General features: G+C 40.1%; 1 protein-coding gene across 2 annotated transcripts; it reads right to left on the reverse strand.

Annotated features, from left to right (window-relative positions):
• Positions 1–11,799: 11,799 nt before the first annotated feature.
• Positions 11,800–21,411, reverse strand: SNRNP27 (small nuclear ribonucleoprotein U4/U6.U5 subunit 27). 2 transcript variants are annotated; one of them, XR_012120746.1, is made up of 7 exons: positions 21,273–21,411; positions 20,177–20,297; positions 19,413–19,525; positions 18,824–18,903; positions 14,581–14,645; positions 12,998–13,168; positions 11,800–12,175 (listed from the first exon to the last, which is right to left on the reverse strand). XR_012120746.1 is itself a non-coding variant. In XM_017641240.3 (6 exons), the coding sequence occupies exons 1-6, from the start codon at positions 21,304–21,306 to the stop codon at positions 13,114–13,116; spliced, it is 468 nt and encodes a 155-aa protein (XP_017496729.1). In that variant the 5' UTR covers positions 21,307–21,411; the 3' UTR covers positions 12,760–13,113. The 2 variants fall into 2 exon arrangements, 1 of the variants encoding a protein (XP_017496729.1); XM_017641240.3 differs by lacking the exon at positions 11,800–12,175 and having other exon boundaries at positions 12,760–13,168.
• Positions 21,412–25,584: the final 4,173 nt, after the last annotated feature.

Here is a 25,584-nt window from a genome sequence, read left to right on the forward strand (position 1 = left end):
CACCCAGAGCCCACGCAACTAAGGCTCCCTGACAGTTGTTCTAAAAACAACAGTTAAGAAACATTTCCAGACTGAGTCACAAAACACCGATACTCAAACACTGGGGAAAAAGGAGAAACTTGTATGTACAATTATGATGGGAAATTTTTAAATGTGTCCTTTTTAATGGTTGACAAATCCATTAAAATTAAATGAACTCAACAGAATTAGAATAAGTAAATATAGTAACCCATGCTTTACATACAGGAAACTATTTTCTGATTTTATGGGTTAACTGAATCTAAAAGTTGATTTTTTATGAAAACTAATAAATACATATACTGAAGATAAAAGTTGTCAACACAGAGAGAAATGAAAATGGGGATATAAAAATTTTAAAGAGTATTTTTAAATTGTAAGTTATTTGTACAACAAATTTGAAAATTGTAATGAAATGAATTATGTACCAAAACATAATAGATCCTTCACTTAAAACCATCCTGGCTGAAAATCACACATATAAAAAATAAAAAAAGGAAAAAAAGTTGTATTTGAGTCAGAAATAGCAAATTAGTAATTTAAACACCAACAGGTTTATCTTAAACTCCAAATAAAAATGCTAAATTATATAACAATCTGAAAATTAGATGAAAGAACGGACCCTTCCTGTTCCCTGGTGGTAGTGGGGAGAAGTGATCCATTATCCAGCAACACCAAGAGGAATTAGTATCATGAACAACCTCAAAGGGCTTTTGGTGCCATCTACTGGAAATCAAGCAGTGAGTATAAAACATTTGGTTTTGTTTTTCTAGAAATCATTTTACACCAATGTATACAATGACTAGTTAAAAAATCTGAAAGCACAGGTTTTGAAGAAAGAACTGAAAATCCTAAAACAAAGTACAAATGGTGTCCCCCAGTACCTGGTGCCTCAAAGGCATATTACATAAGCACTGTCTGATAAACACAGCAGCAAAAATAAAAACTGGGAATTCCAGATTATCAGAATTTTAATTAAAAACTATGGGTAATAGCATGAACATGGGCTGACAGTAGTTTATATCTTTGAGCAGGTATCAAAATAAACTAATGGAAGTAAAAGAGAATGTTGAAAATGGGGAAGCACAAAGATATAAGATATTTGTTAGATAATCTTCACTGCCATCTTTTAGAAGCTAAGATACAGTCTCCTTCTTTTGAGGGGCTTATACTGTGGATGGGCAGAGGATAGTATGAAAATGCCAGTGCTAAGCAGCATGCTCCTTAAATGCTATGGGAATTCTGACAGATACGCCTCTTCAGAGGGTACCTCAGGGTGGCAAGGAAGACAACTTTGTAATATCATCCTTAAATGTCTAACAAGTTCCAAAATCATGGGAATTAAAACACCCTATTTATAACTGAGTTTAATACCTCCTAACCACTATTTTCATTTTAATGAAATTTTTATTAGTTTTTGAGGAATTGATTTTGTTCTTTGAAATAGAATAATCAGAACTGGAATTTTCTGCTTCAGTAATATCAATCCCCTTCTTTGGGCTATTTTGGACACTCCAATATCATGATTCATTAAGACATTAAGTTTTAAAAATGCTGCCTTACAAAAAATTAGTCACTCCACAAAGATTTGATTTTAAAAATGGCTAAACCAACAGTGGTATACACATTACACAAAATACTATACTGCAGTTTGAAAAAAAGGTAGCAGTACATTTTCTATCATGGAAACCTCTAAGGCAGCACTGCATAAATAATTAAGTTATAATTATTTACATATGAACTTATTTGTGTAAAAAAAAACTATTTCTTCCTTTCTCACCTTAATGTTACATATATACATGCATTGACAAAGGTCTAGAAGGGTACACCGCAAAGGATTCACAGTGAAGGGGCAACAGGACTAGGCCTGTAGGTACTGTTCAAAGGGATTTAGCTTTGTTATAATGTCTTAAAATTTTTACAGGAAAAATGTGTTCATTTATTACTTAGGTAGCTAAAGGTTAACATCCGAATCAAGGGAATCAAGTGAAAAAAGTTCAGAGAACTATATTCACGAATTCAACAAATATTTATTGATAGTGCTGCACTCTGTGCCAGGCACTGTGTGTGGTGCTGGGGATACAATGGAAAACAAGACAAGAAAGCACCATTCCTCAGAGCTTGACGTCTAATGGAAGAACCAGACAGTAATAGATGAATAGGGTGTCAGGCGGTGGTAAGTGCTATATGGAAAAGGAAACTTTTACAGAGCATGTGAAGAAGCTGGACCCCTCACACATCACTGGTGGAATGTAAAATAGTGCAGTTGCTTTGGAAAACCATTTGACAGTGCCTCAAAAAGTTAAACAGAGTTACTATATGACCCAGTAATTCCACTCTTTTATATATCCAAGAAAACACATGCTCATACAAAAACCTGTGTACTAATGTTCACAGAACCACTACTCATAATAGGCAAAAAGTGGAATCTCAATGTCCATCAACTGATGAATTATAAATAGAAATGTGGAATACCCATAGAAAAGAATGTTATTTGGCCATGAAAAGGAATGAAGTGCTGATACATGCTCCAATATGGATAAACCTTGAAAATATGCCAAGTGAGAAAAGCCAGACACAAAAGGCCACATACTGTATGATTCCATTTATATGAAATATCCATTTTATATGACAATGTGCACAGTACGCACGTCTTTAGAGACAGAAAATACATTAGTGGTTTCTGGGGTGGTGGGGTGGAGGTGGGCAGGGAGGGAGGAGGAGTGATTTGTTAATGGGTATGAGTTTTTTTGGGGGTGATGAAAATATTTTGGAGTTAGTGATAGATACATAATTCTGCAAATATATACTAAAAACCACTGAAATGGTGTACTTTAAAAGGGTGAATTTTATCTCCACTTTTTTAATGTTAAAAAAAGTAAAACAAGATAAAGGGGCTAGAGAAGGAGGGAGGTCCCTATTTTGGATAGGGTGGTCAGTAACGTAAAGAAGCTACTCATGCAAATCTGGGAAGTGTTTGTGGGGAGGATTATCCAGGATGAAGAGCAAGTGGGAAGACTCTTGAGGTAGACTCATACCTGTTTTCGAGGAACAGCAAGGAGGCCAGCAGCATGGCTGAGCACAGTAGCAAGGGGGGTGAGGTTGCAGCAAGCCAGGGTCCAGACTGTCCAGGGTCCAGCCTTGCAGATCACAGTAAGAACTGGACCTTCTGTAAGTGACAGAAAACCACCACCAGAGCCAGAAGCAATGTAACCTGATGCACATTTTAAAAGGATCACTCTGCTGCCAGGTGGAGAATAAACCGAAGCAGCAAGAGAAGGAAGGAGACCTATTAGAAGCTATTGCAGACCAGGCGAGAGATGGCTTACATATAGGTAGTAAAAGATGGTTGGATTCAAACATATAGTTGACAATTGAACAATGCAGGGGTTAGGGCACCAACCTCCCACAGAGTAGAAAATCTGCATGTAACTTTTGATTCCCTAAAAGTTAACTAACAACTTACTGTTGACCAGAAGCTTCACTGGTAACTAAAGTCAATTAACACATATTTTGTATGTTATATGTATTCTATACCATATGTGCATTCTTACAATACTGTTAGCTAGAGAAAACGTTTTTTCAAATTGTTGCAAATCTCCCCCAAATTTTTCAATATATTTACTGAAAAAAATCTGCATGAGTGGACCCACCAGTTACAACCTGTGTTGTTCAAGGATCAACTGGAGTTCAAAAACCATAATATATATATTACATATCTTACAATTTTATGTCAATTATATACCAATAAATCTGAAAAAAAAACCCAAAAAAAACAATGTGGTTGGAGTAAAAATATACTGAGATTAGAGTCAAAAGGATTTGCTAATGGATTGGATGTGGGGCATGAAATAAAGAGAGGAGTCAAGGATTTTGGTCTAAGCAAAGGATTGAATTTAAGGTTCATTTCCTGAGATGGTAAGGAACAGAGAGCGCGCGCGGCCGAAAAAAGGCCACAAAAACGAAGGTAAAGAAACCTCAGAGTGAGGGAGAAAGCCCGCCTAGGGAAAAAGCAAAAGAGCCCCGAGAAGCGAGTGACGATCGCCTCGGAGAAAATAGTAAATACCCCTGGAAAGAGTTGAGGGACCTCCAACTCTCCAATAGGGAATCTGAGGAGGAATTAATGTCCGCAGAAGAAGGGGAAGAAAATAAAACCGCAGAGTGTAGAAGTAAGGGAACCAGCAAAGTTGAAAAGCGGACCAAGGAAAAAATGAAAGCAGGGTGTCCCCCGACGCCCGTTGCCCCGCCACCTTACGTGAGTGGCGCACTCTCCTTTTGCCACCCAGATACTCTTCAGGCAATTAGACAAATGTTTCCTGTATTTGAGGATAATGGCGTACGCTCTCACCAGCCCCTGAGCCATAAACAAGTTAAGGAGTTAGCAGAATCCGTTCGGGCTTATGAAGTCAGTGCCAACTACACCATAGCACAAGTTGAGAGATTAACAGAGACAGCCATGACACCCGCAGACTGGCAATATGTAACTAAGGCATGCCTTTCTAGTATGGGGCAATACATAGAATGGAAGGCATTGTGGCATGATATCAGTATGACCCAGGCACGCGCAAACGCGGCCGAAGGACAGCCTGCGTGGTCATATGATACGCTGACGGGCCAAGGACAGTGGGTAGCCAACCAGACCGCCTTCCCCTTACAGGTATACGCACAAATAAACACGTGCGCTGCCAAGGCATGGAAAGCCCTCACCAACAAAGGAGAAGTATCAGGCAATTTGACAAAAATTATTCAGGGGCCGAGCGAGCCATTTTCTGACTTTGTCGCTCGTATGATGGAGGCCACAGGCAGAATATTTGGAGATCAGGAACAAGCGATGCCCCTGGTAGAGCAATTAGTATTTGAACAATGTACCAAGGAATGCAGACAGGCGATAACACCCTGGAAACAGAAAGGGATACACGCTTGGTTGAAAGCCTGTAGAGAAATAGGAGGGCCACTCACCAACGCGGGCCTAGCCGCAGCCATATTACAGAGCCACAAACAAGCCAGGATCACTAACAGAAGTATTAAATGCTTTCACTAATCTGTCACGAGGCCTGTCCCAGTATCTTTCAGGAAACTGGTCCCAGGACTTCGATGGGACACTAGAAGAGCTGCGGCGAGAAATTATCCACATCAACTCCACCCGTCTAGATATCTCCGTAGCGGAAGGACTCTCTTCCTGGTTCCTCAGAGCTCTCTCCCACGTCAAGGAGTGGGCGGGCATGGCTGGGATGGGCGTGTTCCTGCTTAGAGGTCTCATGCTCTTACTCTAGTTGTTATGCAGACTCCGCAACCAACATAAGCAGGACAAGGTGATCCTTGCTCAAGCCCTAATGGCGATAGACGTTGGCGCCTCTCCCCAAGTGTGGCTCAACATGCTTAAGAAGGAAGCTCAGCTTTAGCTTGAGGTAGCTCTTGCACCCTCCTCAGAGAAGAATGCACAGGGAAATGAGAGTTCTGTTAATCTTAAATTTGAGGTGCCTTCTAATCTAGGTGCATATATATTAAGCCTGGAATTCAGTAAGATGGCCAGGCTGCAAGTATAACTTTGAGAACCAGGGCAGAAGACATGTGAAGCTACATGAATGGATATCTCACCAGGAAGAGATTGGAGTCCAGGGATTGAGCCCCACAGCACACTAACATTTAGATACAGGCATACCTTGTTTTACTGTGCTTCGCAGATACTATGCTGTTCACAAATTGAAGGATTATGGAACCCTGCGTTGAGCAAGTCTATTGGTGCCATTTTCCCAACATTTGCTCACTTTCATGTGTCTGTATCAAGAGTTTGGTAATTCTTGCAATACTTCAGACTTTATTATTTAATTATTATATTTGTTATGGTGATCAGTGATCTTTGATATTATTATAATTGTTTTGTGCGCCACCAACTGGGCTCAGATAAGATTGGCAAATAAATGTGTGTGTTCTGACTGCTCCACTGAATGGCCAGGCCCCAGTCTCCCTCTCCTCATGCCTCCCTACTCTGAGACACCTCAATATTGAATTCAGGTTAATAACCCTATAATGCGTTCTAAGGGTTCAGGGTAAAGTAAAAGTCCCACATCTCTCCAAATCAAAAGCTATAAATGATTAGGTGTTGTGAGGAAGGCATGTCAAAAGCCGAGATAGGTCAAAAGAAGCCCTCTTTTGCCAAACAGCCAAGTTGTGAATGCAAAGGAAAAGTTCTTGAAAGAAATTACAAGTGCTCTTCCATTGAACACATGAATGATAAGAAAGGGAAACAGTCTTACTGCTTTTAGTGGTCTGGATAGCATATCAGACCAGCCACAACATTCCCTTCCACTAAAGCCTAATCTGGAGCTGAAAGAGGCGAGGAAGCTACAGGAGAAAAGTCTGAAGCTAGCAGAGGTTGGTTCATGAGTTTTAAGGAAAGATGCCGTCCGCATAATATGAAAGTGTAAAGTGAAGCAGTAAGTGCTGAGGGAGAAGCTGCAAGTTATCTAGATCAAGAGGAGATAATTCATGAAGGTGGTTACACTAAACAAAAGATTTTCAGTGTAAATGAAATAGCCTTTTATTGGAAGAAGATGCCATCTAGGCTGGAGAGAAGTCAATGTTCGGCTTCAAAGGACAAGTACTTTCTCTTTAGGGGGTTAATGCAGCTGATGACTTTAAGTTGAAGCCAATGCTCATTTACCATTCTGAAAATCCTTTGGCCCCTAAGAATTATACTAAACTAGTCCACCTGTGCTCTGTAAGTGGCACAACAAAGCCTGGATGACAGTACACCAGTTTACAACATGGCTTACTGAATATTTTAAGCCCACTGTTGAGAACTACTGTTTAGAAAAAAATATTCCTTTCAAAATATAACTGCTCATTGCCAATGCACCTGGTCCCCCAAGAGCTCTAATGGAGATGGACAATGAGACAAATGCTCTTTTCACGCCTGCTAACACAACATCCATTCTGCAGACATGGATCTAGGAGTAATTTTTACTTCCAACTCTTATTATTTACGAAATACATTCCATAAGGGTATAGCTGCCATAAATGATTCTTCTCATATATCTGGGCAAAGTAAACTGAAAACTTTTTGGAAAGGATTTACCACTCTAGATGACATTAAGAACATTCATGATTCACCAGAAAAGGTCAAAACATCAACATTAACAGGAATTTAGAAGTTGATTTCAACCCTCATGGATGACTTCTCTGGGTTCAAGACTTCAGTGGAGGAAGTTAACTGCAGATGTGGTGGAAATAGCAAAAGAACTAGAGGTAGAGCCTGAAGATGTGACCGAACTGCTGCAATCTTATGATAAAATTTTAACAGATGGGTTGTTGCTTCTTATGGTTGAGCAAAGAAAGTAGAATCTACTCCTGGTGAAGATACTGTGAAGATTGGTGAAATGGTAACAAAGGATTTAGACTACTACATAAACTTAGTTGATAAAGCAGCAGCAGAGTTTGAGAGGAGGATTGACTCCAATTTTTAAAGAAGTTCTGCTGTGGGTAGAAGGTTATCAAATTGCATTTCATGTTATAGAGACATTCTTCATGAAAAGTTGAGTCAATTAATGAGGTGAACTTCACTACTGGCAATTTTAAGAAATTGCCACAGCCACCCCAACCCTTAGCAACCACTACCCTGATCAGTCAGCAGCCGTCACAGTGAGGCAAGACCCTCCACCAGGAAGATTACGACCCGCTGGAAGTTCAGATGGTTGTTAGTATTTTTAAGCAATAAAGTATTTTAAACTAAAGTTTGTACATTGTTTTTTAGACATTATGCTATTACACATTTAATAGACTACAAATGTACTGTTAACATCCTTTATATGCACTAGGAAACCAAAAAATTCACTTGCTTCACTTTATTGTGGTGATCTGGAACTGAACCTAGAGTATGTCCAAGGTATGCTTGCACTTAGAAAGGTTTGGTACCATTTATGTCCTCTGAGAGGCAGCAGCCTATTAGAGGAAGACAAAGCTATTCCATAGTTGCTATGCTTACAGAGTCAGATGATTTGAGGGATAAAAGGTCCTTCAAACCAAGACTTTCCTAGAGGATCAGAGGTGTTTTATCTCTGGGTTTTCCAAGATTTCTTCCTATTCCCTTTCTCTGGTGTTAGCTTATGGAGAGCAAGCCTACAGACCCATCAGGTATTCTCAGATTATTTCTTTTACAGAGTATGCTGACTTGAGGATCTCAAGTCAAATCTCTATTAATACCACACTAAGGTGACAATCCAAAAGTCTCTAATTTGGTTTTGAGTAAACTATTTTACCCCAGAAGTTTTAGATTCCTTATTAAAACAATAACAGTTTGGTCTCCTTTCCTTACACAAGTGTGTACACAAATGTGGTCAGAAACAGTCCTGGCTAAAGACAATTTACAAATACAGTTTTTTGGTGGGTGGCATGGGGTCTATTTAGCTCAGCTGGAAGGAAGTCCAAGCAAAATAATCCAACTGCCTAGGGCAGTGACACTCGTGCTATGGATGCACAAATTGTGCAACTAACATAGCACATTCACATATTTAGGTACTGAAGGCAGTAAGCATACAAATACCAATAATTTCTGTCTTTATGGTCTGATTAACCTCAGCGTTCTCATCTGGGAAATGGAGATAATAGTATCTGTTCTACCTCACAGGGCTTAAATGAACCAAGGTGCTCTGTGCAGTTATGCAATGCAGTCCGATTATTGTTTTCTTTACAGGGAACTTTCCAGAAAGCTTTTACAATAGGTGGCCAAATTTCAGCTGCAGAAGGATTTAAAAATTCAGCTAAAAATACTCAACAAAATATTAGCAAACCGAATTCAAAAATATATCAACAGGATTATACACCATGATCAAGTGAAATTCATCTCAGGGATACAAGGATGGTACAACATTTGAAAATCCATCATCATCATCCACCATATCAACAAAAAGAAGGACATGGTGTTCCACATGATCATCTCCATAGATGCTGAAAAAGCATTTGACAAATTCAACATGCATTCATGATAAAAACTCTCAACAAAATGGTATAGAGGGCAAGTACCTCAACATAATAAAGGCTATATATGACAAACCCACAGCCAACATCATACTTAACAGCGAGAAGCTGAAAGCTTTTACCCTAAGATTGAGAACAAGACAAGGATGCCCACTTTCCTCTTTTTTATTCAACATAATACTGGAGGTCCTAGCCATGGCAATCAGACAACACAAAGAAATAAAGGGCATCTAGAGTGGTAAGGAAGAAGTCAAACTGTCCCTGTTTGCAGATGACATGATATTGTACATAACAAGCCATAAAGAATCCACTCCAAAACTACTAGAATATCTGAATTCAGCAAAGTTGCAGGATACAAAATTAATAGGCAGAAATCTATTGCATTCCTATACACTAACGATGAACTACAGAAAGAGAAATCAGGAAAACAATTCCATTCACAATTGCATCATAAAGAATAAAATACCTAGGAATAAACCTAATGAAGAAAGTGAAAGACCTATACCCTGAAAACTACAAGACATTCTTAAGAGAAATTACAGAGGACACTAATAAATAAAAATTCATCCCATGCTCTTGCATAGGAAAAATTAATATTGTCAAAATGGCCATCCTGCCTAAAGCAACCTACAGATTCAGTGCAATCCCTATCAAAATACCAACAGCATTCTTCAACAAACTGGAGGAAATAGTTCTAAAATTCATATGGAACCACAAAAGACCCCACACAGCCAAAGCAATCCTGAGAAGGAAGATAAAAGCAGGGGGATCTCGCTTCCCAACTTTAAGCTCTACTACAAAGCCACAGTAATTAAGACAATTTGGTACTGGCATAAGAACAGACCCATAGACCAGTGGAACAGAATAGAGAGTCCAGATATTAACCCAAGCATATATGGTCAATTAATATAGGATAAAGGAGCCATGGATATACAATGGGGAAATGACAGCCTCTTCAACATCTGGTGTTGGCAAAACTGGACAGCTACATGTAAGAGAATGAAACTGGATTATTGTCTAACCCCATACACAAAAGTAAACTCAAAATGGATTAAAGACCTGAATGTAAGTCATGAAACCACAAAACTCTTAGAAAAAAACATAGGCAAAAATCTCTTGGACATAAACATGAGCAATTTCTTCATGAACATATCTCCCCGGGCAAGGGAAATAAAGGCAAAAATGAACAAGGAACTATATCAAACTAAAAAGCTTCTGTACAGCAAAGGACACCATCAGTAGAACAAAAAGGCATCCTACAGTATGGGAGAATATATTCACAAATGACATATCCGATCAGGGGTGACATCCAAAATATATAAAGAGCTTATGCACCTCAACAAACAAAAAGCAAATAATCCAATTAAAAAATGGGCAGAGGATCTGAACAGACACTTCTCTAAAGAAGAAATTCAGATGGCCAACAGGCACATGAAAAGATGCTCCACATCGCTAATCATCAGAGAAATGCAAATTAAAACCACAATGAGATTATCACCTCATACCAGTTAGGATGGCTGCCATCCAAAAGACAAACAACAACAAATGTTGCAGAGGATGTGGAGAAAGGGGAACCCTCCCTGGTGGGAATGTAAATTAGTTCAACCATTGTGGAAAGCAATATGGAGGTTCCTCAAAAAACTCAAAATAGAAATACCATTTGACCCAGGAATTCCACTCCTAGGAATTTACCCTAAGAATGCAGCAGCCCAGTTTGAAAAAGATATATGCCCCCCTATGTTTATCGCAGCACTGTTTATAACAGCCAAGAAATGCAAGCAACCTAAGTGTCCATCAGTAGGTGAATGGATAAAGAAGATGTGGTACATATACACAATGGAATATTATTCAGCCGTAAGAAGAAAACAAGTCCTACCATTTGCAACAACATGGATGAAGCTAGAGGGTATTATGCTCAGTGAAATAAGCCAGGCAGAGAAAGACAAGTATTAAATGATTTCACTCATCTGTGGTGTATAAGAACAAAGCAAAAACAGAAGGAACAAAACAGCAGTAGACTCACAGAACCCAAGAATGAACTAACAGTTACCAAAGGGAAAGGGACTGGGGAGGATGGGTGGGAAGGGAGGGATGAGGGGGAATAAGGAGCATTATGATTAGCACACATAATGTAGGGGGGTGGCACAGGGAAGGCAGTATAACACAGAGAAGACAAGTAGTGATTGTATAGCATCTTACTATGCTGATGGACAGCGACTGTAACGGGGTATGTGATGGGGACTTGATAATGGGGGGAGTCTAATAACCATAATGTTGCTCATGTAAATGTACATTAATACCAAAAAAAAAAAAATTCAGGTAAGGACACTTGTAAAATCATGTACACAAAAGGATAGTAATTATGAATTTTTAAAAATAGTACATTAGAACAAACTGAATCTCCCATCAATGGAAGATCAATTAAAATAAATTATGGTCCATTCTACAATGGATATAATTACTGTCCTTAATAAAAAAGAGGCAGCATTACACGTACTGGTAAGAAACAATCTTAAGATATACTAGCAAACAAATAAGAAAAAGACTAAATACAAAATACTGTGTAGAGTTCATTTATATTTCAGTAGTAAAATAAGATGTACATATATGTTTGTGTATGTGTGTGTGTGTGTGTGTATATATATATATATATATATATAGAATATCTTTGAAAGGATACACAGCTAGCTCATCGCTATATACCTTTTGTGCTGTCTGAATTATGTTCTATGTGTTTGCATTACTTAAAAAATAAATCTAACTACAGAGCTTCAAATGTCAGTGAGACAAGAAACAGAATGGGGAAATGCTTATTATCTTCAATATAAAAAGAGCTTCCTTCAAATAAGAAAAAGAAAAGTTTACCAAGACAAATGGATCCAAGATTTGGAATTAACATTTCACAAAAGAAATATATATAGCTAAGTTATTTTTAAAATGTTCATCCTCCCTAGAAATTAAACAAATTAACACCAAACACAATTGTTTTACTCATCAGATTGGAAACTTTAAAAAAATTATTACACTCAATATTGGTGTATATATATGAAATGGGATGCTCATACTTTTCTGTGAGTTGGTTAGTACCTTTCTAGTCATATTTATTTATCAAAAGCCTTAAAACATGTACATACCCCTCTCTTTCTCTCTCACTCAGCAATGTCACATGTAAGAAATGAACCTGAGGAAATAATGCAACAAGTACAAAAAGATATATATAACAAAGATACTACTCATGGGTTTAATTAAAACAGCAAAACATGGGAGAGAAGCCATTATTCACCAATAAAGGATTAGTTTAAATAAATTATGGTATAACCAAGTAGCTACTAAAAGCTACATTTCCAAATAACATGTAAGAATATTAAAAAAATATTCACAATACATGGAAGAAAAAGGATTAGCAAAAGAACAGCATATACATTCTGATCTGGGGCAAGAAACATAAACCCATAGGAACTTGGAAGGACAAATACAAAAATATTAACACCGACTATTTCCAGGGGTAGACTACAGATGATTTTTGGCCTTTCTTTTTACTTTTTGGTTTCTCCCAAGTCTTATAATAAGCATGTTATTGCTTTTAAAATGGTGAAAAAATAAATGGCATTGGGGAAAAAAAACAAAGAAGATAGAAAAATCCAGTTAAACATTTCATTCTTCTAATTTTTAAACTAAGAAGCTGGATATCTAAATCTATGTATGAAAAAAGAAAATTTGTAGGGAGATACTTTCATATAGAAATAAAAATACTTATCAAATACAAAAGGGTAGAAATACTGCTTTATTTGAGAAACTTACATCCAAATTACTTTTAAGTGTTTAAAAAAGTCCTAATGCGCATCCAAGAAGAAAACATATATAGTTTTCATGGAATAAGGACAAAAAAATAGGGGTGATGACTGCCCCAAATATTTCCTAAAAGAAAAAAGTGTAATATTAACCATTTTTCTTTTGAGGCAGTGTAAATGAACTGCATACATCATAAATAAAATTTTCTTACTTTACAAGGAGGGAGAACTGTGATCCTGTTTTTGATGCACATTAAATACAAAATATAAAATCCACTCTTCTGCTCAAGATCAAAGGAAAAAAAATCATTCTTCAACATTTCAGTTCTCATGCAATGAAATCCAAAGGTCTGTTGAATCCACCTTTTCGATTCATGTACTGCCTATGACAAAGAAGAGAAAATGTTTCTTAAAAATTTCTGTACTCCTCTTATTAAAAAAATTATAACCCCATGCTTCAGAGATTAAGCCTATAAATCACTTTTAAAATGGCAAAGTCTTCACAGACTCCAAGAAGGGACTAACGTTTACCAAAGGGAAGGGGATGGGGTGGGAGGGAGAAGGGGATTAAGGGGCAATATGATTAGCACATATAATGTAGGGGAGTCACGGGGAAGGCAGGTATAGCATGGAGAAGATAAGTAGTGACTCTATAGCATCTTACTATGCTGATGGACAGTGACTACAGTGGGGGTGTGTGGGGGGTAACTTGATAATATGGGAGAATGTAGTAACCACATGTTGCTCATGTGAAACTTTCACAAGATTGTATATCAATGATACCTTAATAAAAAATAAAATAAAATAAAATTCTTATAAGTGGTGGTCAAATAGTCACCAGATTTTCCTGAAATGAAAAAAAAAAAAAAAAAGCAGTCTAGGGTAAGAAGCATTTAAGGTTACTTCGAGCACATTAGGATTCTTCACTTTCAAAATAAGCCTAAGCCTTTCAGATTTCTTTAAAATCCAAATAAAAGTATGGAAATACACTTTCAAAATTACTTGGGAAGATTCTAAAGACTTAAAAAAAATCAACTGAAAATCCATACTGATTTTTGGTAACACTAAACACCCAGTTTAAAGAAATGGAGAAGAGTTCCAAAATAGGTACTTTTTAAGTAAATTCAATTGCACACTGTATTAGTTCTTCCCAGAAGACCTTATTTGAAGGCAATTTTACAAAGGACTGTTGATGATTCTGGTTATCACCTTAACTCAGAGCATTTCTCAAATCACATTATTCATATCCTAAATTGACTGGAATATTAGTCTTTAATCAAGGATAAAGGTAGAGAGAAAAGGCAATGCTTTAAGATGTCTTGACTTTTCCATTGTTTAGGAATTCAGTGAAATTTCAAGTATGGACTGGTTTTGTTCTGTGGTATTAATAAAATGCGATTATACTAAACAGAAGAATGTATTTATAATTGATATCCTTACATAATCAATATAGGTGACTAACTCAGGGATTATAAATATGAAATAATTTTATAATTTTAAACCTACATTATAATGAAATTAAAACTTAAAGATTTGAGATTATGCTGTTTTGAAGGAAGAACTATCTATAGCTTTAAAACATTTAAGCCAACTACCTTTCTCTGTAATAATTATTAGTTCACATGCAGACTGGAAATTATTTAATAAACCAGAATATAAGAAAGGAAGATTAAAACAAGGGACTGTACGGAAAACTGCTATACTTGCTACAAACACAATTATCCCATAATAAATTCTTTCCCAAGCTCATAAATTATATCATTAGTTCAAACACAATAATGGGTCCTAACCATACCTGTACTTCCTCTTCTGAGACACATTTATAGCATAGGCATTTACAGAGCCATCCACCTTTTTCCCCTGGAGAAAAGCAATAAATAAATATAAAAAACAGGAAGCATGTATTAAATGCTTTGATCAAAGTGCTGGATCCTATAGATATACTTAAAATGGCAAGATCTATTTAAGAATGAAGTAGCCCAGTGAGAGAAAGAATTTTCAGATCCTGAGGATATTCCATGAACTCCTAAGTGTTACAACTCTGTTCACATTTTTATAGTCACACATAAGCAATTAATGAAACATGCAAACCAACAAATGTTCATGGTATATGTATTATGTGCAAGGCATGCAGGAAAATAAGGCAGAAGATCCCTTTTGGTCAAAGAATTATTTGAAACCAAATACATATTTTCTCTAGAATTCACATTCACACAAAATGTAACTGATGACATTACTACCTCATAGCATTCTAAATCATGGCTGGAACAGTCATCATTCATCTAGGTCCCATTTCTTGCACAGGCCTTGCAATTTTGATTTTTAAACCAAGAATCAGAATACAGAGTAACAGATGCTAATGTTAAGTGTCACTTATATCTTGACCTTTTTTTTTTTTTTTTTTTTTTTCATGTTAAAAACAGTAACATTTTTTTTTTTTTTTTTGAGAGGGCATCTCTCATATTTATTGATCAAATGGTTGTTAACAACAATAAAATTCAGTATAGGGGGGTCAATGCTCAATGTACAATCATTAATCCATCTCAAGCCTAATTCTCGTCAGTCTCCAATCTTCTGAAGCATAACGAACAAGTTCTTACATGGTGAACGAATTCTTACAGAGTGAATAAATTCTTACATGGTGAACAGTACAAGGGCAGTCATCACAGAAACTTTCGGTTTTGATCATGCAATATGACCTATAAACCATCAGGTCAAATATGAATATTCATTTGATTTTTGTACTTGATTTATATGTTGATCCCTCATTTCTCCTATTATTATTATTATTTTTATTTTTAATAAAATGCTGAAGTGGTAGGTAGATGCAAGATAAAGGTAGAAAACATAGTTTAGTGCTGTAAGAAGGCAAATGTAGATGATCAGATGATCAGGTGTGTGCCTATGGACTAAGTATTAATCCAGGCTAGACAAGGGCAGCAAGACATCCACGGATGCAGAAGATTTCTCTCAAAGCAGGGGGGGTGAGGTTCTGAGCCTCACCTCTGTTGTATATCTTGACCTTTTTTATGTGGCACCTGCCCATTTTTCATTAATTCCTATGGATGGGTCTTTTGATTCAGCCAAGGTAACTCACCATTTGCTGTTCCTCATGCCTGAACTGCCTTCCCAAACCCCATCTGATGTTCAACTATCTGGTTCTTATCCATTGTTCAAGGCCAAATTAAAATGATCCAGCTGTCAAAAAGGCAGCTTCTCTAACTCCCACAGAATGTTAACTGTGCTTTCCTCACAATACCCTCCATTTTCTACCCTGCATTATCATTACACACACACACACACACACACACACGAATGATTATATATACATGATATTATTTCCCCTATGAGACTTCAAGCTTCTTGATGGAGAAATACGGCTGTGAGTCACCTTTGTATTCTCGCATCCTAGGCCAATGCACTTGCAGGTGCTCAGAAAATGACTGCTAAATGTAAGAGCATCATCAGTCAATGCCATCTCACACCGCCCCCCACCCAACCCCTTCCCTCCCTCATTATTACTTATGGGAGTGCACCCTATCTGTGTAGCACCATTATTAGGTATCTGTGTTAGGGCAAAAAAAGGGTTTTTATCCACTGGTCAAAAGGTACACACAGGTGATGTATGTATATGAAGTGGACCTAAAATAAATATATTTGGTTGTACTGTTCTATTCCTGTTTCACCATATTTTGCTGGATGGGGGAGTACTGGGTAAATTACTTAAGATGTATGATTTTGAACTAGCAAGAAAGGAGGCAGGCATGACTTGGAAAGACTGGCTTGGAAAAAAAGTAAATAATGCTAACCTTTTTATTAAGTTAAGTTCCTAAAGGGCTTACTGATTTGTGAAAACTATTTGCTGACTGTAATATTATTAGCCCTATTTTCATTTACATGCTAGAGAAGATAATTATCCATTAGAAAATATAACCAAATTTGGAAATGTTCTAGACTATTAAAATGGAAGGGAAAAATAGGTGACTACACTGGCATAGAAAAGGTCCCACCACAGATCAGTGATAAAATATCACAAGGTGTAACATCTTTCTACGTTGATAGTTACTGCACTAGAGGAGGTGAAGATTTGCTAATGTCGGTAACTGCTGAACCACTGTGTTGTACACCTGAAACCAATATAAGATTGTACATCAATGATACTTAAATTAAAAAAATCACAAGATGTACATTACTGAAAAACACAAATGAGTTGAGAGATTTTACAACTGACAACCAGGAAGCCAAACTCATATGAATAAAAAAACAGCTGACATCATCTGTTCTTGAGGTGGTCCAACACTAATTTTTATAGGATCTAGGAATTCTCACTAAATTTTTCCTTTAAAAACAAACATATTCAGCACAGACTACATTTAAAAGTGAAGTGTGGCTCCGTCTTTACATCTGATTCTCAGAATTTCAAATATAACATTATCAGGCAATCATAATCCCATCCCCCAAGAAAGAAAATAATTCTGGTAAGTTCCCTCCCTATTCTGAAAACAATAAAATTAGAGTTGCTTTACTTTGGAGATATTTTTATTCACTCACTACATATATCAATAAACCATTTAACTTATAAAATACTCTTTGGAAAAACAAATGATGATCTGATGTATTTAAGGAAAAAAAGCTGATACATAAACTTCATTAAATTCCAAAGTGGAGTTCGCATTACCATTTGTGAGAATAAGAGCTCATTCTTAATTTTCTCACCTTAGGTTAGTCATTTTAAAAACACGTGAGCCCTACACAATCACACCAGTCAGAAACTCTGACAGCATGAGATTACCCCACTCCATTCACAAATCAATGGAATACAAGATTAGAAGTGGATTATTCTTGACAATTTTTCTCAAAGATCTCAACTTTCATTTGTAAAACTAAATGGACTTAAAATTCCAGAAGTCTTTATATTATTTTCTCTACACACACCATCCTTGTGTCTATCCTTACTAGCTCCCTCTCTACCCTCCCTTCCCACTTCCTCTCTCCATCTCCCCTCGCCCCTATTTTTCTTTACCCCTACCTCCTTTAGCTCTCTCCCCTCACCCTCTCTATAATCTCTCTTCATCACCCTCTCCACATTCCCCTCCTCGTTTCCCTCCCCCATTTTCTTTTTCTCTCTGGAATTATGATTAAGGCTAGAGAACATCCACTCTCCAGTCCACCCCTCTTCTGAGCTATGAGGTATATATGCAGCTACCGAACTGTCATCTTTATCTGGAGCTGAATTTCATTCTTCGGTTTCAAACCCTTCCTATAAGGATTTCTTGGTTAACTCCATCACCTGGTCTTTCAGCCTGTCACCTCAGAGTCATCACTGACCACTCACTCCCACTCCCAGCACCACTGCCACTAAGTCTGGTCCCTGAGTGTTTCTCAATATTCCAGCCCCTTCTCTCCGGTCAGGCCTTCATCATCTTTCACTTGCATGACTCAGCAGTTCTCCCTGCCTCCCATCTGTCCTCCATGCTGCCCCGTGTCATCTTTCTAAAAACACAAATAATCCTGTTTCTTGCTTGCTTAAAACTCATTGCTTCTTCTCCTCAACACTTAAGATGACCAACTCTGAATTCCTTAGCATGGCTAAGGGTATGAAACCCCTTTGTGATTTGCCTCCTCTCTCTGTTCCTAGTCTCATTCCTAGTCACTAGCCTGTCAGCACGTTCACCAGTCACTGAATTTAGAATTCCCACAATACACATTATACTCCCTCATGCCTACATGGCATTTTCAGGAGCTCGTCCTTCTACTTCAAATGATCTTCCTCATCTTCTGTCTCATCACTTTTAAGATCTAACTCAAACATCATCTTAAGGTAAACATTCCCTGAATTCCTATGTCAGCTCACAACTTCCTTCTCTGTGCTCTCAGAGCCATTCACAGAGATAGTTATTTCTTTTAATTGAATTAAACTTGTATCAGTGCAAGAAATTAAGTGATGATAATAAAAGAATATTGAAAAATGGGACAGTCATATGGTTTAATTCAAATGCTTAATTCAGAATGCTTAACTGGCTTCATGTTCTACTTACTTTTGTGGAGTCAAAGGAGGCAAAGCCCATTAACTTCATCATTTCTATTTCTTCCTCAGTTTTGCCCTCTAAATCTTCCTCTACAAAAAAAAAGTAATTTTTAAAAACTCTATCTCTTCATGTATATAAAGACAGGTGGCAATACATTCCACTTAACCAGCAGAGAACATACAAAACAGTTAGCTAAAGACTTAAATCTCAGTTTGAACAGAATGTAACTTAAGGTGAAAAGTAGTAATGTGCTGTCCCTCAGGAGAGTCTGCTTAAAAGGCTATGTGCTTAGAGCCTTTAGGCAGCACCACTTTTTTTTTAATCAGGCATAACACTAGTTTTGAAGGTACTTCTAGAATAGAATGCTTTTTGTCTCACATTTTCAACTGATCTTCCTGTATCAGGGGTACCACAAATATCCGGCAACTCACTAAGGTACAATTAAAACAAAATCTCAAAGCCATATGCAATGAACACTATAACAAACTTAATATTTAAATGTTCAAAAATTGTTCTTTTATAATTTTATCATGACTGAAGTTATCCAAACAAGCTACTAAAAACACTTTTCCTACAGTTGTTTATCTATTAACATTACCAGTAATTTGACGTTCTTTGCTCTTTGTTTCTTTTGTGTCTTTCTTTTCCTCATCTCTTCTTTCTTTCAGTCGAGAAGGGGAAGGAGATGTGGATCTATGTCGTCTTGGAGATCTAATATTTAGTACAATATCAGAAACAGAAATATACCTGGCAACTTGTGTCAGTCAGCACAGATATATATGAGTGCCTGAAAGGTAAAGTCTGAACAAAAAGCCAGGCTCCAAAGAACCAGGAGTCCATTCTCCATAGCACAATGAGGACAAAAGTTCTGCCTAGGCCCTGATTTTAAACAAAGATAGCAATCATCAGTCTCAGTATAGCTAGGGCTAATAAATTTGTTTAAGGCAGAAAAACAACCAGTTTCTAACAATTACACACACACACTTGACTTGAATAGCAACTGATACTAAGAACCAAGAGTCTATTTCTAAGGTTCTTCCAAGCTCTCACATTTTTGATTAGTATAAGTGAACAAATCATTATCACCAAAGAGTTAATATAAAACACTTACTTCTTACTATTACCAAGCACCATGCAAAGCACTTTTCATGTATTATTTCTCATTTACTCCTCACAGCAACGCTATGGTATAGAGTGTTATTAATAATCCCATTTTACCAACAGAAATGTTAGTTTTAGAATGAGGTACGCTTAAGTTCCTCTCATTTCATGAAATTGCAAACCCTTTGTAAGTGATAAAAACAAAATCATGAGCAGCGATTAGTTTCCTTGGGACTTCTGGTAAAAATTTTCTGCACTTACCTAGAGCGTCTTCTGTGGGGGGATCGAGAGCGGCTCCTTCTCCTATCTCTCTCCCGGGACCGGGACCTTTCTCGGCGCCTGCGTTCTCTCTCCCGAGATGTGGACCGGGACCGCCTACGCTCTAACACAAACACACAAAATTGCAAAGGCCACACAACAACTTCAAAAAGCTAGAGCTGAGCCATCCAATAAAAATATAATACGAGCCATTTCTAGGAGTTACATTAAAGAAGTAAAAAGAAACAGGTGGAATTAATCTTAACAGTATGTTATTTGATCCAATACATCCAAACTATTATGAATTTCCACACGTGACTCAATATAAAAAATTGAGATATTTTACATTCTTTTTTTGGTACTAAGTTAAGGAAGTCAGGTGTATATTCTACACTTAAATAGCACTTCTTAATTAGGACTGAGCACACTTAAGTGCTCAATAGCTCTATGTGGATATCTCATCTAACTTAAGAAAATCAAATCTTAACTAGTTGAAGGTGACAGACCGAGGGTCTAAATTAGATCTCCTGACCGAACTCCTTGGGTTCCTTACAACACAATTCCTCATTTATGGGGCTAGGGACCAGAATACATAACCAGGTGAGCTCCCAGCATGCAAAATTCTAAATATCGATTTCCCTATTACAAACTGGGACGGAAACTAACATTGTAGATTTAAGAACCATGCTGAGCGTTATGGAATGTGACATTAATTCTCACATCAGTTTTTAAAGGTAGGTAGTATTACCCCTAATGTCTAATTCGGACACAGAAAGGTTGATGACGCACACAGCCACCCAAAAACTAAGTGAGGAAACCATGGTGTGATTCTAAATCCCCCAGCCAGCCACAGGTATAACAAAAGTTACTGTGTGAGGCTGCTTAGAGTCGGCGAGGCCCTGATTCAGAAGGGGAAAGAATTGCCTTCAAACTGGAGGGCTGTGTAGGGCCCAGCTATTCGTTCCGCTATTTGCTCTCTGCTCTTCCCCTCAGGAGAAAAGGGCCCGCTTCACCAATGCACTAATACTGGGGGGAAAAAAAATAAATAGGACGTGTCTCCCACCGACCCCTAGGTCCTCCGAAACGCTTCTGGACTCACCCCTCCGTGGGGACCGGCTGCGGCTGCGACCCATTGAAGTCCTCCTCCACCGCACACCGCCCCGGAAACGACTGTGCAACAACTTCCGAGAGGGTCCGGTACTGCGCTTTTATCGCCGACTGGAAAACGTCGAAACGATTCGCTAGGGTTCCGGCTTTTAAAGAAAGAATGCTGAGTTGAGACCGCCTGGGACCATGCAGCCCCGCCCCCGTCCCTCGCCCCACTCCGCCGCCACTTCTGAGGCCGGAGATTTCGGTGTGAACCGAGTCGTCATCTCAGCTTCTCCAGCCCCGCTTTCGCCCCATATTCTGTGTACACGGTGGGCATTAAAATGTGCTACTTGATGTCGTTATAGAAATGTTTGTATGCCCACCGCAACACAGTTCTCATTTTTCCCATTTTTCTTTCCAGTTCTGACTGGGATGCCCAATCGCGCTGGTCTGTTATTGCCACCGGTTTGGGGCAGCGGCGGGGCGCTGACAGAACGGCCGATCGCAAGGGAGAAGGCGCGCCCTGCCTAACTTTTCGGCAGTCTCCCCTCCCCCCACCGACGCCCTCGGGCCAGCTCCGCTCGGCTATTCCCGCCAGACTCAAGGAGGCTTGGCAGGTGAGGACCTAGTTCCGACGTCGGATTACGGTAGGGCCTTGGGGCCCCTGACCCAGTCAGACCCACCCGTGGGGGTGGAAGCGGAGCCTGATCACCTCCCTAAGACCTCTTAGAGGTCTCACAGGTAGGGATTCCCAGGGATGGAGTGTTTAAAATCTGGTCCGAATATGTGAGTGATTCAGACACATTAAGTTTGCTCTGAATCTGTGATTCCACAGCCTGTGCTACAGAATCTGAGGGGGGCCCTTTGCTGTATTCGTGGTGGGACGCCACGACATAACGGGGACTCACCTTCGGCTGACCTGGCCCAGGACTTATATGTGTGCACCTTAGTCAAGGCTGACCAAATCCTCCTAGAGGAGAGTGAACGGACAGGAATCTGACTGGTTTCCTCTCTGAAGGGGACACCCCTGCCCCCACTCCCCCACCCTCCACTCCCCGTCTGTCATTGCAGCATGGTTTCATGGGCATGCCATGGGGTCAGGACACAGCAAACCTACGGTTCTCAAAACCATGATCACAAATTTCAGGAAGGGATTTTCAGGAGACTACGGAGTAAAATTAACCCTTGGCAAGTTGAAACCCCGGTGTGAATCCGAATGGCCCACCTTTAGTGTAGGGTGGCCTTGGGAAGGGACCCCAGATGTCCCAACAGTCTGCCAAGTCTGGCAGGTCATCACTGGAGATCCAGGTCATCCTGATCAGTTCCCATATATTGACTCCTGGTAAAGAGTTGCCCAGACCCTTCCCCCTTGGGTGCGATTCACTTGCAACAGGCAGGGAGGGACAAGGTAGGGTCTTAGTTGCTTCAACAAAGCAGCCCACAAAAGACCAATAGAAGCCTGAGCCTCCACAAATTCTGGCTGGTGAACCAGAGGAAGAAGGACCAATATTGCCCCCCACCCCCATCCCGAGGGCCATCAGCACTGAACTCCCTGGTCCCAGACACTCCCACTCTCCCCCAGACCAGCAGCCAGACTGAGCCATCAACTGGGTGCAGGCGCCCTTCAGATGCCGGTATGAGAGACGCAGGAACCCAAGAGGAGTGATGATGACAGGACCACCCAGCCCTGCCGGTCCATGCTTTACTGTCAACTCTTCTCCATGACTGACCTCAATTGGAAACACAACACCCCATCATATTCAGCGAAGCCACAAGCCCTGGTTGATCTCATGGAATCCCTCTTCCAAACCCATCGGCCAACCTGGGAAGACTGCCAACAGCTTCTCCTCACCCTGTTCGACACGGAAGAGAGGAGGTGGATTTTAAGAGGGGCTCGCCAATACCCAGAAGAACATGCACCAGTCAGGGTCCTTGATCAGGGTGCGTGGGCTGAAATCTCTGTCCCCAAAGAGCACCCTGAATGGGACTTAACCACTATTGAGGGACAATACCTGATCCACTGCTATCAGGATGTCTCTCCTCCAGGGGATCAAAGCCAGGTCCAAAAAGCCCATGAACATGACTAAAATATCTTCAGTCACTCAACAACCAGGAGAGTCTCCTGAAGAGTATAACGAAAGGCTGTGTGAAGCTTATCGCATCTATACCCCCTTCGACCCTGAGTCACAAGAGAGCCAACAGATGTTCAACACCTCATTTGTGGCCCAAGCTGCCCCAGACATCAGATGGAAGCTCCAAAAACTCAAAGGCTTCACCGGAATTAACATCACCCAGCTGACTGAAATTGCCAACAAAGTATATCTGAACAGAGAAGTTAAGGCTGACAGGGAGGCTGAAAAATGAATGAAGAGAAAGGTCAGCCTCCTGGCAGCTGCCCTAAAAGAAAGGGATAATCAAAAGGCAAAAAGAAACCGGCCACCAAGAGAAGGAGGCCTAGGACCACCCCCCACCGTCACCCCCCCAGCCAGGGACCAGTGCGCCTACTGTAAAGAAAAGGGGCATTGGAAGAACGAATGCCCTAACTGAGGAAAAACCCTGAAGCCCAGTTAGTACTGGGAAGAGCCTCACGGGGAAAGGCTCATTGGCTTGACAGGAATAGACTCAGATTGCGATTGACAAGCACTGGGCCCTCTCTCTCTTGTCCCCCATAAGCCCATGGTCAAAATGAAGGTTGGGGGCCAAAACATGACTTTTATAGTTGACACAGGGGTGGAACACTCTGTGGTCACCCTCCCTGTAGCCCCCTTCAGTGGAAGAACTGCAACTATTCTCAGAACCACTGGCACAAAAGCAGTCCAGCAACACTTCTGCCGAGCCTGCCAGCATGAACTTGGGGGCCACAAGTTCTGACATAAATTTCTCTACCTACCCAAGCATCCCATTCCCCTCCTTGGCCAAGATATACTCTCGAAACTTGGAGCCCAAATAACTTTTGAACCAACTGGATGCACCAGCCTTGAATTAAATCTGGGGCAAGAAGAGCCAGGGTCCCTGGGGCAAAAACTACACCCAGGGAAGAGGAATGGAGGCTATTCTGAGCCCAGGCCCCCTCAAGTAGGCCACCTGAATTCAGAGCTGCCTTCCCCTCGGTATGGGCTGAAGACAACCCACCTGAACTTGCTCATAACTGAGCCCTTGTCATTGAAGAATTGACTCCGGGGGCCCAGCCACAAAGACAGCAGCAGTACCCCCTTTCACAAGAGGCAAAAGCAGGCATCCAAGAACACCTGACCAGACTCAGGGAAGCAGGCATTCTAGTTGAGTGTGAGTCACCCTGGGATATCCTGCTCCTGTCAGTCAAAAAGCCAGGGGAGGGTACCAACCAGTCCAAGACTTGCGAGCCATCAACAAGGTGACTGTTTTTTTTTGCACCCAGTAGTCCTTCACAAGAGGTGAAAGCAGACATCCAGGAACACCTAATCAGACTCAAAGAGGCAGGCATTCTAAGTGAGCGTTAGTCGCTCTGGAACATCCCACTTCTACCAGTCAAGAAGCCAGGAGGAGGGCACCAGCCTGTTTAAGACCTGTGAGCCATTAACAGAGTGACTGTTTCTTTACACCCGGTGGTCCCAAATCTGTATACCCTCCTCAGCCAGATCCCGGGGTCTGCCAAATGGTTCACTTGCATACACTTAAAGGATGCCTTTTTCTGTCTCCGGCTGGCTCCCCAGAGCCAGCCCTTGTTTGCCTTCAAATGGACTGAACTGGATAAGGGGCGGCGGATACAGTTAACATGGATGCAGATTCCACAAGGGTTCAAGAACTCATGCACGCTCTTTGGAGAAGCATTGGCTGCAGACCTTGCCAGTTTTCCGAGGGAAGCCATGTGCTGCGCCCTCCTCCAGTATGTAGATGACCTCATCTTTGCCAGTGACACCCAAGAGAACCGTACAGAGGGCATGAAGGCCCTCCTGGAACTCCTGTCAAACTCAGGATACCGAGTCTCATGGAAAAAGGCACAAATCTGCCAGCAACAAGTCTGGTACTTAGGCTTCTCCTCACCTAGGGGAAGAGGGCACTGGGGCTGGAGAGGAAAAGAGTCATTACCTCCTTACCTCAGCTCCAGACAAAGAAGGGCCTACGAGAATTCCTGGGGGCTGAAGGGTTCTGCTGAATCTGGATTCCCAGTTCTCAGAAATGGCAAGACCCCTCTACAGCCTCCTAGGAGGGCCAGACAGAGAGCCCCCTGTCTGGACTGAAGAGGCAAAAGCCACCTTCCTGGAAATAAAGGCTGCTTTAGGGTATACTAGGCCTGCCACATATAGAAAATCCCTTCAATCTCTTCGTACATGAAAAGGTAA

This window comes from Manis javanica, chromosome 1 (assembly GCF_040802235.1).
Source record: "Manis javanica isolate MJ-LG chromosome 1, MJ_LKY, whole genome shotgun sequence".
Taxonomy (NCBI): Eukaryota; Metazoa; Chordata; class Mammalia; order Pholidota; family Manidae; genus Manis; species Manis javanica.

Excerpts from the sequence above, each read along its gene's own strand:
- SNRNP27 (XM_017641240.3), bottom strand. The coding sequence starts at position 21,306 with ATGGGTCGCAGCCGCAGCCGGTCCCCACGGAGGG. Across the intron at positions 14,646-18,823 it reads CCTCCTTTGACTCCACAAAA|GGGAAAAAGGTGGATGGCTC; the intron begins GTAAGTAGAACA and ends GCTTTTCTCCAG. Across the intron at positions 13,169-14,580 it reads TCTCAGAAGAGGAAGTACAG|GCAGTACATGAATCGAAAAG; the intron begins GTATGGTTAGGA and ends TCTTTGTCATAG.